Consider the following 19,834-nt stretch of genomic DNA (forward strand, 5'->3'; position numbering starts at 1 on the left):
GCCTTTTGGTGGGGAAATGACTTGATTAACTAAGGGGACAAGTCATGCTTGCTACCATAAGACCAGCTCACTTCTTTTAGTGAGCAAGCCAGTCTGAGATATTGTTTTCTTTTTAGCAAGCCAGATATTGACCTACAAAATCATAACTTTGGAAATAATTTGGCTATGTCCTCAATTAGTTCTCTTTTACTAATTGTGTTGACTGTAGTTGTTGCCTGCTGAGGTAACAGAAGTCACCTTATGCTCAGAAGCACATGTTGCCAAATTCTTCTTAAACATTGCTCTAACACGAAGCTGCAGCTTTTATTGTTGCTAGAAGCCTATTCACATAATGGTTTGGAGCATGGAGGACCTAGCCAAATTGTGTTTCCATGGTTATAGTTTTGAGACCAGTACACAATATTTAAACTACTTATTTGTTTGCTTGTTTGTTAAATTTATACCCCACACAAAATTACGTCTCTGTTTATACCCCACCCCTCAGTACACTACTACTTGGAGCAGCTCACATAATTAATAAAGTAGTCTTATTTTATGTTGTATCTAATGAAGTTAAAACAAGTTAGTTAGTTAGTTATTAATTAATTAATTAGATTTATATACCGCCCTTCCAAAATGACTCAGGGCGGTTCACAACATGATAAAAACAAATTAACAATTAAAATCAAACTATTAAAACACAATAAAACCAATAAAACAGCTAAAAGCCCTGAAAATCAGGGCAACAGTTTAAAACAGTTTAAAACAATTAATCATTTAAAATTCTGGAAGGCCAGGCCAAATAAGTACGTTTTAAGGGCTCTCTTGAAGGACGGCAATGATCTCAAATTACGAATTTCTGCCGGGAGTGCATTCCATAGCCCAGGAGCAGCTACAGAGAAGGCCCGCCTCTGTGTCGCCACCAGATGAATTGGTGGCAACTGGAGACGGACCTCCTCAGATTACCTTAACGTGCGGTGGGGATCATGTAAAAGAAGGCGCTCTCTTAGATCAAGTTAAAGGACCAAGCTAAAAGATGTGAGCTGGTCTTGTGGTAGCAAGCATGACTTGTCCCCTTAGTTAAGCAGGGTCTGCCCTGGTTGCATATGAATGGGAGACTTGATGTGTAAGCACTGTAAGATATTCCCCTTAGGGGATGGAGCCACTCTGGGAAGAGCTGAAGGTTCCAAGTTCCCTCCCTGGCATCTCCAAAATAGGGCTGAGAGATTCCTGCCTGCAGCCTTGGAGAAACCGCTGTCAGTCAGTGCAGACAATACTGAGCTAGATGGACGTATGGTCTGAATCAGTATATGGCAGCTTCCTATCCATAATTAAAACAACTTTTTTTTTTAAGTTTCAGATTAAAAGTTACTTTAATTTGATTTAAACTGGCCCTATCCACTCCCAGCACAGTACACCTCCAGTGACTGTTGCTGGTGTCCGTCTTATGTTTCTTTTTAGATTATGAGCCCTTTGGGGACAGAGATCCATCACACATACACACACAATCAATATCTATGTGAACCGCTTTGGAAACTTTTGTTGAAAAGCAGTATATAAGTATTTGTTGTTGCTGCTGCTATTTAAAAAAAACTAAAAACTGAGAACTATAAAAACAAATGAACCTACCAGATATAAGTAGAAGAAACAAAGGTTAAACAGTCTCTTTTAAAAGATGTGTTTTTAATTGGCAAAGCTCTTCATGGAGGGTGTTCCAAATCCAAGGAGCCACAACCGAAAAGGCCCCATCTCTAGTCCCTGCCAACCGGATCTCTGTTAGTGGCGAGGCCATGAGCAGGGTCTGAGCATGTCCCTGACAGGTTCATATGTGTACGTGTACATACATCTGTATCTATGCAACATTATTTCCTGACCTCTTTGATGCACTGAAGCATCAAAACTAGCTGGTCTGCACCAACTGCAGACCATGATAAACCTCCATTTTAATAAATAGATAGATAGATAGATAGATAGATAGATAGATAGATAGATAGATAGATAGATAGATAGCTTAAGATGGGGACAAGTGGATCTGCTGCCTTTTTGCTATTTATTTAAAAGCTTTATAGGCCACCATTCTTTTCTTCTCACATGAATTTATGGCAGCTTACAACAAAATTGATCACACAAGAACTTGCTCCTAAAATCAAGAGTGCACAGATAAAAGACAATGATGAAAACATTGAGTGCTCTCTTTCTGTAGATACAATTAGATTGCAGTTTCCTGCTATGCAATTTTAACTAATCTGGCTGGTGATACATTTACATAGCCAAGACCTTCTGTAAGGAAAAACACTGGTCCCAGCTGGGTGCATATGAATATCCAGTTCCATAGTAGAGCAGCAGCATATATTTTCTATATGGAATTAAAATACTTGCTCATAAATTTATGAACTACCAAGATGTTAAGTTTTGTTTAACTATAGTAAGAGCAGGATCCAGCTAGAAAGAGAATGGAAAAGAAAATAGTGTTGAAAACATAGCAGCAGAACAAGCTCTTCCAATGCCAATGGCAAAACTTGTAAGATGTCTAGCTGCTACCATGCACAACGGATGGCACAAGTATTACAAACATTTTCACAGCACAGCTGGTTCCAGCTGCAACAGGAAGACAGTATGTAGGCCCCTTTTGTTACACAAGGGTAAACTTTGGAGCCAACAAGAATGTGGTGTTGTACCTGCTGCTTCTATGCCACTAGATCCTTCATACACAATAAGATTATTGTATTTAACAATTCCACCAAGAGCAAGGCTGTAAAGTTAATGGAAGAAATTGCTTTTTGGTAGAAAGACAACTATAGAATACACACTTCAAGGGGTATGACTTTGAAAGGTTCAGTTTATGTTTTCTGCCATGATGAACCAGACAAACTCAAATCAGCCCTGAGTGAAAAGTACTTCATATTGATTCTTTCCACAAAACAAGTTTTTCAGCCAGAATTTTTCCCAAGGAACGTACTGCAGGCTTCAGTTCCCCATTTGTTAAAATTATGTTGTAAAGTATATTTATTAAAATATGTACCAAAATGGTTATTAAAAATTAAGGACACATTTATTTATTTACCGTTCAATTTTTATATTGCCTTTCATAAGGAATCACTAGGCAATTTATAAAAGTTAATACATAATAACATTTCATTAAAATCCCATTGAAAACTTTAAAAACAGTAAAAGCAACACACCAAAAAAACCTACCATTAAACAAAACAAAAAACCAAACCAAACAAAAGAGAAGCAGAAGAGCTGAGAGACCTGGGAGCCCTTAAGGGGTAAAAGCCTGAATAAAAAGGTCTTAAAACACAACAAAAGAACAGCTACAGATGTCGGAGAGTGGACATGGATCCTGTATACTTTCATTAACAGCAGTGCTGAATTGAAAATAGGAGTGATGTAGATAATTTCACTGAGATTCATTCTTTCCTACCCAGTGTATTTTGACGATAGTACAGTTCGAAATAAGGGATACGTTTTCAGAGATAATTGAATTAAACTGAGGTTAGGTCTAGATATTACAAAAAACTAAAGCCCAAGAAACAAGAATAGGAGCCCCTGCGTCTCATATTTTTATACCACTCTTCATCCTAAGACCCCAGAACAGTTTATTTATTTATTTATTTGAAACATTTGATATACCGCCCACTCCGAAGACTCTGGGCGGTGTACCAAAACATGAAAAACAAGACAGCATTAAAATTACATTCTAAATAAAACTAAAGTAACTAACAGCGGGCGGGCGGGGGGGAATAGAGTAAAAGCCTGGCGAAAAAGAAAAGTCTTCAATAAAGATTTAAAAATCGACAAAGAAGGAGCTAAACGAATCTGCAGGGGAAGGGAATTCCAGAGAAGTGGGGCGGCAACCAAGAAAACCCTTTCATGGGTTCTAGCTCCCCGAACCTCTCAGAAATCAGGGACTGACAAAAGGGCCATCTGACCAGATCTGACCGGACGGGATGTAACTGGATGGGAGAGGCGGGTCTGTAGGTAAACAGGTGCCAAACCCCACAAGGTTTTGAAGGTCAAAACCAGGACCTTAAATTGAACTCTGTAGCGAATAGACAACCAGTGCAATGACTGCAGGAGAGGTGTTACCCTGTCATATTTTCTGACACCCATAAGTAAACAAGCCGCTGCATTCTGGACCCATTGTAGCTGTAGTTTAATGAGATAACAATCCTAGACGTTCAATTAAAACAACTTCAAACAAAAGCATACTTAGATGCAACCTACAAAGAGAGCTGGGGGCCAGTTATTGGCCAAAAGTCTGGATAAAAAGGCTAGGAAAGAGGGAGCCATGTGCATCTCAATGGCGAGGAGGCCATCACCAAGATGGCTCCGCCTGTGTGCTCAACAAATGAGCCTCAGCTAGTGTCAACACATCGAGGAGAGCCCTCCCAGGCGGAGGAGCCTTCCCATGTGGAGCAGAGCCTACCTCGTCAGGTGGATAGATTCAGCTGGGAGCAGGCAGTCCTTGAGGCCCAAGCCATCCTTTACTTCCTCTCCTCCATAAAATCAAGGTAACATGATATCACTACACCAAGTTTATCTGACCTCACAACCAGAGATAGAATGTGAACAGAAGCTTGCAGCAAGATCATGCTATGTATCCAGGAGCTCTAAGCATTATTGGGAAGCACACAAAATTGCTTTCAATTGCTTTTAAAAAAATAGTAATAATGGCAGCCTCATGTTTGCCCCAATATTTAGTTCTCTCCTGAGAAGCTAAAAAGTGTACAGGAAAAGCTCATTATATGCAGATTCTATATCTGCAGTTTCGTGTATTCACGAAATCTAATTGTATCTAATTGACACCCGATTTCAGTATCTGCAGATATGAAAGTGTTAAAACCCATGTATCCACAGTTACTAGAGGGCTGGAAGTGACTGAGGTGGTCACTTATGGCTGCCATTTTGTGCCTAATTTCAGCAAAAAAAGAGGGAAAAATCCATGATTTTGGGGACCATTTTGGACTTTGGGGGGGCATTGCTGGATGCCAGAGACGCATGCAGCACAGTAGGTCACGGTTTCCCCGCCTGTTTTGGTGGTGTTTTGTTATTTTTTAGTCTGAGTTTCCATAGACTCAATTACTCATTATCTGCGGGAACACAACCCCCATGGATAATGAGGTCCACTTTTATTCCAAATCTGGAGATTGCTAAATTGAGGCAACACCAAAGCCACAAATAGAATTCTACTACTTTAAGTACAAAAGGAAAGTGACTAAAGGGGGTGGGCGAAGGATTCCACAATACAAAATATGCTTAAAAAAAAAAGAGTTCTAAAGTTATCCTACCGTTTAAGAAAATACCCTCCAGAGAGCAAAGAAGTTTCGACTGAAGGGTATTATACAATGAGAAGCAGACATTCAGAGATTGCAATACTACAAGTCTCACTGTCAAAGCTAGAGGGCACCCCAGGACTCCACTTCATTATATGTTGTTAATAAGCTTATATTAGAGAGTCTTAAAGCATTTCAATGAATTTGACATGGAACTCCCCAAAAATACTTTGACTTCTTTTTTAAAATGATGGGTTCTTGAGATGTTAAGCCTTCCAAGGAGCCATGTATCCTCAAAATAAATAGTGAAACAATTGTGTTCAGCTGGTACTACAGTTGTACATTTTCTATAAATGAAGAAAACCGCTGAAACAAGGCAATGCTGCCTTGGCTATTTTCAATAACCAACCATTTAAAGAAAGCACATGTCACAACAGCTGCTTAAGAGCACACATGCTTTCAATGTAATCTCTAACTTCAGAGCAGTAAATCAGTTGATGTCTCTAAGCACAAAAGCACATATTACTTACCAAATAAATTGCTTGAATGTCCGTGTTTTGATATGGGTTTCAGTTCATTTAATCCCCATGCGTAACGTTTATAATTATCCCAGGCATGTTTCATCATCTGGTGGGGAATGAAAGCAGGATTATAATGTTGATTTAGTAAAACTACTGTGGTAGATACTAGCAGAAAATACACTGTACACTGAGGATCAATGCATTTAATTCAATGGTTAATTAAATTCATATTGTATTATGTCTATAATACTTTAACATTAAGCATTATTAATATCATTATGCTGCTGTTGTATTTTTAGTTCTAGCAGGGAGCCTGTTTTTATTCAATTCCATTCCCCATTCTTAATTAGGAATTTGTAATACACACCCATTAATTCTCATTAAGAAGTTTAGCATACAGGCTATTAATCCAATTAAGAATTTCCCTCTAAGATGATAAGCTTCTGAAGCTAAGATACTACAGTAAAGTTTAGATAGATAGATATTTTATTCACCTGCAACATATGTTTGCAAAGTTATGCAAGGTAAATTCAACGTCTGGCAAGCAAGACAGCGCTTGTTCACAAGCTAGCTGACTGAAAAAACGCACGTTATGTGAAAAATGCGAATGAAGAACCATCAAGAAAATACAGCAGTGAGCAGCTGAAACTGGATTTACCTCATTCACCCATACCCACCCGAGCAAACAGTGGAGACTTTGTTGGAACTATAGAGAAGACCTTATAGGTAGGGACAGCTAGGAACTACATACATTCTCTAATAGTGTTCTCCCAATTTTTTTCATCCCAAGGCACACTATAAGGTTTTTTTAAAAAAATAAATTAAAAAGGTAAGAAGAATGGGGCACACTGTCCCCTCTACATGATCCCTGGAAGCTGATAAGTTCCACCATGACTGCCATCACATTTGCCTATTCAAAATACCACCATGTGTTTCCAATATGTCTGGCAAGCTGATAATTGAGGAAAGGAGCAACTGCACAGCCACAGATTAGCTAGTTGAGGTCTCAAATCTGTCCCTCCTTCAAACAGAGTTCTCATTAGATAGCTAGAACATCTGATTATGATGATCATTACTGAATTTCTCTGTTTTAAGGCTATTTTATTATTTATTGTTTTTTTTAAAAAATTATTGTGTTATTGTTCTTGATACTACAGGAGACCCTAGTTTTCCACAGGTTGTATTGTAGTTTCCGATATTCATGGTTGGGCCATAGGGACCCCGTTTCCATTTTTTGTAGGGGTGAAAATGGGCTATTATTTTGCTTATTTGTGGTTCTTGTGTGCCCAGAAAGAACTTGTGGTGGTATTTCTGGTGGCATTTCCAGCCCAGAGGCAGCACATAGCTATTTTGGGACTATTAGGATTACAGTTGAAACGTTTCAGCACAGGGTGAGGAGTACCTTTAAAAGGAGGCACGCAGGTCCTACCTGTCTGCCTCCTTTTAAAAGGTACTGCTCCCCACCCCAGGACACGCACAAAACATTTTGTGTACATCCCTACTTACTTTTGTAGAAATGCCTTCCTAAATCAGTAAAACTTAGACATTATGTGCCAAATCATAAGCTGATCATATAAACCCACTCCAATGCCGATGCATACATGCTATGTATGAAAAAAATATGTTCACAAGTTGCTACCAAAGATTCACACTCCAAAAAATAAGAACTGATCCCTACCTCTTCCCAGTCTAGCACATATTGCTAGATAGAGTTAAACTAGACAAGGCATTAAACACATCATATCTTGTACAGTCTGTGTCATTTCAAGCACCGCTTTTTAAACTAGCAGACATGGGGTTGGGGCAGAGAAGTGATCTAGTCTGAAATGGTGTGGGTGGAGGGAGGCTTTAACCCTTGGCCCAAGTGCCATGTTCCTGCTGCCACTCCCCCTCCCAATCAGGTATTTGCCCCTGAAGGTGTCACTGCAGCAAATGCCACTATTGGGGCAAAAAACCATTTCAGGGCATAATCCAAAAGAGCAAAAGGCTAAGCCCTGCTCCACCAACACCACAAACGCAATCAGGATCAGCTCCCCTCCCAACAGAAGCTATTAAATAAGCAGACACAAACATGCAGGACACATGTGTTTAACATCTCACGGAGTATGGCTAGTGGCATTCTCTCAGCACCTGATTCTAGCACATATGCACTAGCCATGGGAATGGTGGGAGAAAAAACACAACAGTTAAATACCAGCTGCTTCTCTCAACTCATATCCAAAACATATCTTTCCCCTTCAAAATCTGTTTGGCTGCCTGATTCTCCTCCAACTTCAAGGAAAGCAGCTCCAGGGTTATCACAATGATTTTACAGAAGTAGATAAGCCCCAAGATGGCAGTTTTGAAACAAACACAACTGACATGACGCTACATGTATCATCTACTTTGGGCCAACTTTCCCTTTCAAACAGCAGACTAGAGGACCCCCGATCCAGATAAGAACAATGGCATGGAAGTATAGTATATTGAATCCTTTAATTCTGCACTGCTCTCCTGCCAAAAATTGTTCTTCCCTCAATGCCATTGCAGCAAATGGCACTTTGTGCACAGGAAAATCACATGGAATTAGAGGATTCAGCACCCAGTATCTCTAAGCCAGTGTCCCACTCTGGACTGTTCTGCTCTCACTCCTACAATAGTTTGTCAGATTGAGGCAACAACGAGGAGTGCTTTTTATTAGCTTCCGCTGATATGCCAGCTACATCCATTTCTGGGAGAGGATGACCTTAAAACAGTGGTGCACATGTGGGCAACCTCCAGGCTCAACTATTGTAATTGACTCTATGTATGACTGCCTTTGAACATAGTCTGTTAGTGAAAAATTCAGCAGCAGTTTGGTCTCTGGGACAACTCAAAGAAACCACAGTACTCCTGTCTTAAGAGCATTACACTGTCTGCTGATGTGTTTCTGGGTGAAATACAAAGTGCTGGTAATTACCTATAAAGGCCTAAATGTCTTAGACCAAGCTTATTTAAGAGAGCACCTTCTTCTATATACTCCCCACTGCTTATTAGGGTCAACTGGGGAGGTCCTCCTACAACTGTTGCTGGCTCATCTGGCAGTGACGACTTGGGTCTGGCCTCCTCTGTAGCTGCTCCTGAGCTTTGGAACCTGCTCCCTGATGGGATACAAGGTCCAACTTAATCATCAGTTCTTAAGAAAACCTTAAAGACATACATTTTAAACCAAGCATTTGGTGACTGTATGGTTCATGTTTTGTTTTAATTTTGACCATTTTAATTGTTGGCTGTTTTGTAGGCTGTAAGTCACCTAGAGACTAGTGACTGGGCAAGTATAAGTATAATATAAATGAACTTTTTGAAAGCAAGTCCGAAACTATGCGATTATGCAAGTTAGGATTTGGCTAAGGGAAGTAGCCTTTGGACACTTACAGGACTGTACCCTTTTATTTTGAGACAAAGCCTCATGATATACAACTTTTTAAAAAAAACTATTTTGAATGTGGAAGATATTATCCAGATACATATTATCTGAAAAAAGGTTACAGAACGATGCTTTGTAGTACAAGCTTAAAAATGGTCCATTTCCAGGATAGAAATATGGACAGTTATGTAACATGCAGCAAGGTTCTCTGCTGTACAGAAACACTATGATGTGGATAGTTTTGTGGATCTTCTGCATCCTCATTTTAAAAGTGTGTGTCTCTGTGAGGATATTTGTATGAACTGTGACTAAAGAGCTGCTTATCTATAATACATGTTCTAATTTAGGAATGCCAATCTTCCAGCATAATCCCTTGAAACAACAAAAAGTGGACCAAATATGGGCTGAGCATCCCTATGTTAATAGAATCCTTGGCTCCAATTAGGGTACCAGCTGTTGGTAACCAAATGCCAAGTGTATACCTGTCAAACAGGAAATAGATTGAGACCAACTCTTCACATATGCTAATGGACAAGTATCAGATGGTAATAAGTTTAACTTCTTTTGACAGGTGACTGATTATGGCTGTGATCAACAAGCCAATTAAGCCAGAGTAATTTCAACCCATCTATTCCCCATATTAAAAAAAATTCAATAAGCATCAGCTGAAGCACCTTTGCTTAATTAGCTTGGAGAAACAAAACAATTTTCTCTTTTCATCTAAATTGTATGTATTATTAAATGACCATCACATGCAGCACTTTCATTCTCTTCCACAGGAGCTGCCTTTCTTTACAGAAAATACATTTCATTGAATCTTTAATTTTATCAATAGGTGGGAAGGAAGAGGCCAGTAGTTATGCTAGCATAAACCAACTGCCATTATTTCAAGTAAGACTAAGACCAATGTCTACAATAGCTAAGGTAACAGTATTCCCTACTAGTGGCTTACTCAATAGCAACCCAAGGACAAAACAACTGATTTATGATATGATGTGATCAAGTTGGAGAGCTGGTCTTGTGGTAGCAAGCATGACTTGTCCCCTTAGCTTAGCAGGGTCTGCCCTGGTTGCTGACTCAGTATATGGCAGTTTCCTACGTTCCTATGTAAGTTGCACCAGAGTTAAGATCTGTTTCTCTACTATTCCCAGTTCAATCTTGGGCAAGCATTCCTGTTTTGAGTGTACTATGGCACAATAATGAACATTCAAGGAACCTCTGACTTCTGCATCCCACATGCATGCCAATTCCCTCCTGTTTTGCTGTTGGCCGCATTTAAAAATAACAGATAACCAGAGTTAAACATGGCCAAGGTTGTAACTCCATTATGTTGTAATTCCAGTTACAGACCAAAAGCAACTTCCAGTTTGCTTCTCCAAACTCCAATTTGAACTTTCGGTTATCTCTAAGCTTCTCCGCCAAGACCTGAAGTTTTGCCGCCAAAACGTTACACCCGATTCGTGGTGCAGCTATAACCGTGGTTTCATTCAGATTTTCAAACCACAATCAGAGGCAGTGGTGCAGACTCATATGAGGAAATGGCTGCTACATGCTTTTGGCGTGTCTCACCAGCAGCCTCTTTGAAAACCAGCCCCAACCCTCCTATCAGCTATGCTGCTATGGAGTTGCCAGGCTACAGGAAGGCTGCCATGCCCCATCCTGGATTGGTCAGTCTGTCAAGCTGCAGAATTATGTGGAGGCATCCCCAATTCCCACTTTGTCCCTTGCTCCCCCCCCCCACACACACCTGGCAAGCAGCAGTGTGAGGGCACAGGATGAGCACAAAGTGCTTTGCTCCCCAAGAAGGGAGTAACAGCCGTGTATGTTCATAAGCACAAGTACTCCAAGTGGCAACATAAGCAAGGCACCCCATCACAGTGCCGTGAGGGAGAGGAGCAAATGGCTAGTGGCGGGGGTTGGGAATAAGAGGCAGACCCAAGCGGAGAACCTGGAGCAACCAGGTTCTATTTTCCCCCACAGAAAGTTTGGGGAAGGGGACCCAGCCCCTTCCCCAGTGGGGATATTTGCTCTGTCAGGACTAAGTGGAAATGCACAGGATGGCAGCCCTGTTGCATGGAAAATGGCCATTACCATGCTGGAGACTTAGACCATTCTCCCATGGACCACTCTCTCACATGTGTGGCAGACTAAGGGGAGTGAGGGAAGATTCTCTATGAAGGAAAGCCACTGAGATGGGCACTTGGGTGAATGCTGGCCTAGTCCTGGCAACTGCTGCCATGCTGCTAATGAACCCTGCGCCCTGCCAACCTGCATGCCAGGCTGAAGGGAGAGGCCAATGTCCCGGGCTAGCTGGAAACTGGGGCTCTTCTCTCCTGGGAATTTCTGTGCCAGGAGATCTGCACATGGTGCAACACCAGACTCAGCCTGGGAACTTTAACAGGTTTAAAGGTCTATGCCCAACCCCTGTGTCTACACCATCCATGCAAGTGGGTATGCTCTGGCAAAGGGCCCCCTCATGGCAGGGATTGCTAGTATGAGCAGGGCATCCCCTCTCCACCTGGGGAGCAATTTTTTTTGGGGGGGGCACTCCTGTCTGGGTTTGAGGGGCTGCCACCTTCTATCTTTCTCACACAAAAATTGGGGAAGGGTGGCCCAGACTCTTACCTTTTGGGGGGGTTTGTGTCTCCCAGGCTTACTCATGATCAAGGCCTGTCACCAGGGTCAGTATTTGATAAACTGAAATCCTTCTTCAAGCAAGACTCCACAAATCCTATCAGAATGCTAGGGAATGTGGTGAAGTCTTATCACTTGTGCAACTGTTTGGGGAAGGTAAGAAACAGTAAAAGATGTTTGCTTTTTCATACTCTCTGCATATCACAGCATATCACAGAGAGAAATCCCCATGTCTTCTTGAAGCGCTCTGCATAGGCTAGAGTGGGGTAGGTAATCTTGGCTCTCCAGATGCTGTTGAACTACAGTTCCCATCCTGCACTATCACAATTAATTGTGGCTGGGGAGTTGTAGTTCAACAGTAGCTGGAGAGCCAAGGTTGCCTGCCTCTGGGCTAGAGGACTGGAATGATGGAAAAGAGGGGGAAGTAGTGGGAAGGACAAAAACAGAGGTGGCTAGACGGTCAAGCTAGAATTTGTGGACCCCTGCCCTGACTACTGAATGTAAAATGTAACTAAAAGCAGGTCACTGACTTAAAAAAAAAAAAATCCAACACAGACACATTTGGATAACAGTGTACTGCCTATTCTTTGGATAACAGGGAGAAAAATAATGAGTAGCCCTTGTCCCTCCCCACCACAGCAGAAAGCAGTAACTGAGTAAGCTGGGAGAGCCCACATTATTTCAAGGCAGGTTTCCCTAAGTTTGACATTTACACCCAAGTTGAATACAACTGAGAGTCAGCATGGTGAAGTGGTTAGAGTGTTGGACTGGTATTGAACTTGGGGAGACCCAACTTCAAATCCCCACTCAGCCATGAAACTCACAGTGATTCTTATCTCTCAGCCTAACCTACATCACAGGATTGTTCTGAGAACATAGCAATGTACACTGTGGTGGGCTCCTTGAAAGAAGAGTGGGAAATAAATTTAAATAAATACACCAACATTTTAAAGCTGAATCCAGATAGGACAGAAGTGCTGTTGATCAGAAATTCTGACAATCTAGATGAAGAAATCTAAACGGTTCTCGACATCACACTATCCTTCAAAGACCAAGTATGCAGCTTGGGCTGCTTTTGGAACTTGCTCTTGTCCCTGGATATCCAGGTGATGGTTGGGGCCAGGAGCCTGTTTTACCAGCTCTGCCTGGTACACCAGCAGCATCTCTACTTAGAGAAATCACACCTGGCCACCACAGTCCAAGTGCTATTTGAATGTAATAGACAATAATGTGCTGTATGTGAGGCTACATCTGAAGACTGTTTGCAAGCTTCACCTAGTTCTAAATGCTGCAGCAAGACTGCTAGTGCGACAGATAACCAGGAGCCTGCATATCTATCTCTAATCTATTATACATTATTCAGCTGCACTGGTTGCCAACTTGATTCCAAGCACAATTTGAAATGCTGGTTTTGTTCTTTAATGACCTTTATGACCCAGGGCTAAGTTATCTTGGGGACCACCAACTAATGATCAACCTGCCCAAACTTCAGTTCAATATCTGGTGTCCTGCTCTCAGACTCATCATTTAGAAGACACTAGGGGACAGGGCCTTTTCAGTAATGGTCTCTCATTTGCAAGCTCCTTCTGCAAAGAGATCTGAATGGCAACCTCACTTCCTCCACAATTAATGTCTTCAAAAGACTGAACACCTTTTTTCAGAGGGCCTTCTCATTTTGATATTTCCCCAGATGTTTTGTATTCTGCTACTGGATTGGATTTGTTTGCAGCTTTTAGATTTTGTTGGTACCTAGTAGGTTAGTGTTTTGTTTTACTATTGAGATTCTGTAAGCTTTTTTGAATGTATAATAAAGCAGGGTAGAAATCTATTTAATAAGTATACATGTTGCAACTAAGCTGGGCTCCAAGTCATGGGTTGACACAGAATGTCTCTCACAAATTACAAGAAATAGTAGCTAAGATATATATTCTAAAAATCAGCTTTATTTGCCACCTTCTCTTCACCGTTTTAAAATGCAATCTAAATATAAACACATTAAAACCTGCACTTAATCTCTTGAAGCCAAGTCCATGACCTATCAAACAGGTTGGGTTAAAGACTAGTCAGATAGAGACTTACAATGCTATAATTTGATAGTTGTAATAGTAATAATCTTTATTACAGTCACAGACCAGAGAAATCACAATACAATCAGCTGGTAAGTCATTAGGGAAGAGCAATCAGCTCTTTCAGAGTTCTACAAGCAGACAAGCAAAGTTTGGCAATGTCTGAAGAAATTACATCATTTTGATCAGAGAGTAAATGTTGAAGATAGAAAAGATCTGTATGGCCTGGAAAGTTAGTTAATAAGGGCAATATGGATAGCACTAGATTTGCCACTATATTTCTTTAAGGGGACCTATGCATCTTCTCAGCTAGATTTCAGTATGTTACAGGGGTACCAACTAATGTTGTACTTAATAGTGCAGAATGAGTTTGACAGTGCTCCAGTAACAACTGGGCATTTCATTTCTTTCTTTCCTTTTTGGAATGCTATATTACTTGTACTGTTTCAGCAAGACCTTCACGTCTAATCCAAAAAGGCTGGACCAAACACAATCTAATCTACATAATAGTGTGTATGATTAGTGGAGGCTGGAAGATTTCCTCAAATCTAGACAAAAATGGCAGTATGGCATATGTACTTCCTTTTCAAAAGTTACTTTTAAAAGAAACCTTGCTACATACAGTTATAACCCTCTTACATACTAGTTTGACAGAGTTCCAAGATCAACAGGAAACTCTACAGTTACTTCTATATGGGCACAACACTTATGTGGAGACAGATGAGTTACCAATCAGTTTCTTCCTTAGCTTTTGCGCTGCCCTGAATAGCAGGAAGGTCAGGAGAGTAGACTCTCTCACCAACCAAAAACCAGCAGAGGACATGCTTTATTGGAGAGAAGATGTTCCAGCCCTAGATCACTAAGCTCAGCAAGACAACTGAACAAGGTATTTAAAAATTCTTTCAATATTGGTATACTACTGCAACCATGGATTTATTTTAAAATGAAAACTATCGCGTCCTGCTGGCATAGCTGCATCATACATGCAACATGAGAGCTGTTTGTGCAATTCTAGTTTACATTAGTGCTCTTAATATTATGGTATTGGAACCTACATGGTAATGTTATTTAGTTCAACAGGAGTTGAAACTAGCCAAAATTACTTGAGATTAATACAACGATTTATTGAACAGATGTCAAAGGAGAAACATATATTATTACTAACTTAGTGTATTGACTAAGGAGAAGTACACCCTGGCCTCTGCTCTCAGTCACAGGATTAAGGGTCACTGGAAAACCTTCCAGTATCACCTACTTCCCACCATAGCAAAGAGAAAGACTCGCCTGTCCACAATCATCAGCCAGAGGCGCAGCTGCAGGAAGCGTGCTTTCTCCTCTTCCTTCCAGAGAAAAGTCCGACAAATTTCAACAGTCACTTGCTCTGGGATTGCAGAAGGAAAGCACACTTTGACCTCCGCCACCAGCTATACAACTAAAGGCTGCTGAGTGAGCAACTCAGTGTGTGTGATTGCAACAATGCCAGACAATCTGTTGTAAGCTGCCTCAAAGATCATTCGATCAGAAGACATGATATAAATCTTTATAAACAAAAAACAAAAATAAGAAATAGTATTCACAATGAAACTTTTAATCTTGAAAGGTAACATATAGCATGCATTTCTCAGAGCTGCAGATGGGTGGAGAACGAGAACCAAATAAGCAAGCCTTATTGTTTCTTACACAATACAACTAGCAAAGGTATGTTTTAGTAAGTATTCAACAGTTATCCACTCTAAAGTAAGAAAGCAATGTCAGAACACAGTATCACACACATACATGTATGTGAATTTCAATCAGTGAAATACTCAATTTCCTAATGCAACATTTGCTCCCTGTAATCAGGTCACCCTGCTAACTGGGCAAAGAGGCACCTTTTACCATGGTGATTCTCTTTATTTAGCAGGGGGAGAGTAACTGGCCCTATCCACCCCCAGGGCCTAGTACCTTCAGTGACTGTTGCTGGTGTCTATCTTAAGTTTATTTTTAGAATGTGAGCCCTTTGGGGACAGGGTTCCATCTTATTTGTTTCTTATTTCTCTGTGTAAACTGCCCTGAGCCATTTTTGGAAGGGCGGTATAGAAATCAAATTATTATTAATCATCATCATCATCATCATCTAAGGCTGCTAGATTAATTGTGGTAGTTTTCTTCTTAACTGAATAAACTTTGATGTTGAAGTTCTCCCTGCTACACAACTTACAAAGACATAAGAGCTCTGTGCTAAACTGTACTGCAGTTCTGGACCATCCAAGCTAGTTCATGTGAAGACAGGACAGCCAATTATAAGAGATGATATACAGAGGTGTAGCTCACTCTTTTGCATGTTTACTCAGAAATAAATCCCACTATGTTCAATGAGATTTATTCCCATGTAAGAATGCACAGAACAGCAGTTTAATATTTAAAAGTAGTGTTGAAGAGTATCTCCCACAAAATATTCTTGAGTAGCTATATTCCTGGACACTCATGCAACTAAATGTTGTGTCTAGATTACAACATTATTCCTAAAACCATCTCTTTGCTGGAGCAACCTACTATGTAACAAGATAAAACACCTGGAGAAGCAATATAGAGTTGTTTTGCTCTGGTCACATTTGCCTCTAAACAAACCATGTGCAACCATGATAGGGTAGCAGCCAGTGTTCTCTCTAACCCCAATCTGTGTGCGGAATGAATTTTGTTCTGAGCGCCAGTATCAAGACAGTATGTGCACACATGTGTTCAGAATGGGCCTTCCTGATTCAACCTGAGTGGGATCTAAAATTAACTGAGCGGACATAAAAAAAACATGTGAGTACATGCACGTGCGCATGCATGTGGACAAGAGGGAACGATGTGTGCATGCGTGCGGACTTAGAGGAAACAATGGTAGCAGCAGCAGGTCCATCTCTCAACAAAAACTAACAGAGACTGGAGTTTCTGTCTTTGGCACTCAATGAGAACCAAGAAGCTTTCTCTCCCAACAATGAGATGAAATACTCTTGTTTGCTCTTCATCTGTGGAATGGTGACAGCATAGACTATGGAACGCTGTCACCATTCCATAGATCCTGAAGCCATAAGCTCAATCAGGTCTATTCCCATTCTCTGCCTCATGTTCTGCTCTCCCTGTGCCCATCAGAAACCTTCAACATTCTGTGGCCACTGCAGGCCTTCCAAGTTCCATCTCCCCCTCCTTCCACTTTTATAAGTGCATTTGCTTATGTGTATCTACGAAGTCCTGAGCTGGCTGAAACTGCTAACTCATTTTGAGTACCATCCAATCAGATAGGTACTCAATCATCTGAGTTCACTATTAACATTCAAGTGAATGATGGAGGGAAAAAAACTTTGACCAAATTAAATACATAACTGTATCACATCATGGGTAAACCATTCAGCTAAGGCTGCCCATCAACATTTGCCAAAGTACCATAAAAGTTATGCCATAAGGATGACCAAAGCATATTGCTGTTTTTGCTGTCTGCAGCACATCTTTTTCTCCAGAATTTGCCTTCTGAAATGTTGAACTTCAGCTGCAATCCCAAGCATATTTCCTTAGAAATATGCTCCACTGGACCTGGTGAAAGCTTCTGAGTAAATATTGATGGAGCTAAACTGACAAGGCACTTTCACTGCGGTTCAAGCCAAGTTGCACAGATTTGGGTGCTTCTATTGCGTGGCATTCCCCAGGTTCCTTTATTCCAGAACAAGAACTCTTTGTTCCAGAGCAAGTGAGATAGTACTGTGACCACCACCCATTATGCATTTGGAAAAGTCACAAAAAAAACCCACCAGAAAACCCTAGTTCACAGCAGTGCTGCTAAGTTGCAGCTCAAGACTGAGTAGAAAATTGCCTCAGAAGTTCTCCATATTATAAGCAGTTTTATCTTACAAAGTTAATAAAGCTGATTGGGTCAAGCAATGCTTTGCAAATCAAGTGTTATGATAAAAAACTATAGACTGTACTATAAAAACTATAGACTATTAGCATGTTCAGTATATCCTACGACAAAATCCTTAAGCAAGGCTGGGGCATGCAGGAAGTATTGAAGACAAACTATATAAGGAACTGGACATAGCAATAGCACTTACATTTATATACCGCTCTATAGCTGGAAGCTCTCTAAGCGGTTTACAATGATTTAGCATATTGCCCCCCAACATTCTGGGTACTCATTTTACCAGCCTCGGAAGGATGGAAGGCTGAGTCAACCTTGAGCCCTTGGTCAGGATCGAACTTGCAACCTTCTGGTTACAGGGCGGCAGTTTTTTACCACTGCGCCACCAGGGGCTCTGTGTGTGTGTGGTGGGGGGGAAGACTTTTGTTCACACAGCATTATGCAAATCCAGAACCTGATTTGGAAGCAACACAGAATTAGAGTTTAGGAAGACGCATCTAGTGTATATACACATCCACAAAAAAGCAAGAAGTTTTAATACATAAATAATCCAACCTTGAAAAGAAAAACGTGATATGAACATTGTAGTGGTAAAAATGCTAGCTTAGCAGCAGCAACAACTGAGAAAGGAAGGGGTGATACAGGATGTGGAGATATAGTTCCTGTTTCTAGAGGGTAAAGATGTATATCAGCATAGACAATATCTAATGCAGACATTCTAAAAACTGTAATCCACAGTAAATAACTCACATTATATGTGTGGCACAGTTTACAAAATCAATAGTCCAATGACACTTATGATTATACAGGTTCTGTGACTCAGGGTTTTCAACTGGAGGTAACAAGAGTTGAAACTGGGACTAGAAATGTACATGAATAGATTTTTTTGATTTGATTTGTCCCTGAATTGTATCACCCCTGGGGTTTTTTTTTGGTTCAAATCCGTTCCCTAGAAACACCCTCAGATTCGATTTGGATTCGATTCAGATTGATTTGAACCACTTATAAAGGTCCTAGGGACACCAAATCTGGGTGGTAGGTAGGTCCCCATGCGTGTCACCTACCACCCGAATTTCAATGCCATGGGGAACTTGGTTGGTTTTTAAAAAGTGTTTACTGACTTTGTATACTTCCGCCATAGGAAATAATGGGGATTTGAAGTTGCCATATTCCAGGGTGGATTTGATTTAAATCACTAGCAGGGTGGATAAAAATCAATGATTTTTTTTAAAAAAAAATCAAAAAAATCTGATTTAAATTTTAAAAAATCCAATTTTTTTGATTTTTTTAAAAAAATCATTGATTTTTATCCACCCTGCTAGTGATTTAAATCATGATTTAAATCGTGATTTAAATCAGTTTGATTTAAATCAAATCCACCCTGCCATATTCTAACCCTAAAACGAATCCCCAGCTTTTTTTTTTTAAGCTAAGCTCTAGCTCTTGTAGAAGTGAAGTTATGGAGCAAAATGTGTGGTCACTATTTTTCAACTGTTTACATTCTTTGGTGTCTAATAACTTTTCCTCATAATCAATCCCTAAGAGGATTCATGATACACCTTTGTTTCTTCTGTTCATTTTGACTATCATTGGACAGTGCCAACTGTCAAATGCCATGTGCCAACCCCCCCACACCCCATCTGCAAGGCAGTGCAGTACTCCGTTTATTTTTTAGGAATATTGGTGTTTAGATTCTTTGGTGTCTTCATTACACACTTTAATTTCTTTTGTTCATTTTGACCCCACTGCTTTGTGGGTAGGGAATTAGTGGCATCTCATGTGCCAACTACCCCCCAACCCACTGGGTACTCAGTTTATATTTTAGGAAATTTTGAGGTATTTAGACTCTTGTGTATAATGAATCTTCATAGGGATTCATTATGAAGAAAGGTTATTAGACACCAAAGAGTCTAAACATTTGGAAAAAAAATCCTAGAACATAAAGTAGTACCCCACTGCCTTGCGGGTGGGAGGGGGGTTTAGCTGGCACATGGCAGTTGACAGCTGGCACTGTCAAAAAGACAATCAAAATGAATAGAAGAAATGAAGGTGTGCAATGAATCCTCATAGGGATTCATTATGAGGAAAAGTTA

At 40.5% G+C, this 19,834-nt stretch overlaps 1 protein-coding gene across 1 annotated transcript in view; it reads right to left on the reverse strand.

Moving 5' to 3' along the window:
• Nucleotides 1–19,834, reverse strand: part of MAN1A1 (mannosidase alpha class 1A member 1) — a 109,531-nt gene that overhangs the window by 84,853 nt on the left and 4,844 nt on the right. The window contains exon 2 of the mRNA XM_053283003.1: nt 5,786–5,882. Within this exon, the coding sequence (XP_053138978.1) occupies nt 5,786–5,882 (97 nt within the window). The remainder of the gene's footprint in view (nt 1–5,785; nt 5,883–19,834) is intronic.

The sequence above is a fragment of the Hemicordylus capensis genome, chromosome 1 (genome assembly GCF_027244095.1).
Source record: "Hemicordylus capensis ecotype Gifberg chromosome 1, rHemCap1.1.pri, whole genome shotgun sequence".
NCBI classification, from domain to species: domain Eukaryota; kingdom Metazoa; phylum Chordata; class Lepidosauria; order Squamata; family Cordylidae; genus Hemicordylus; species Hemicordylus capensis.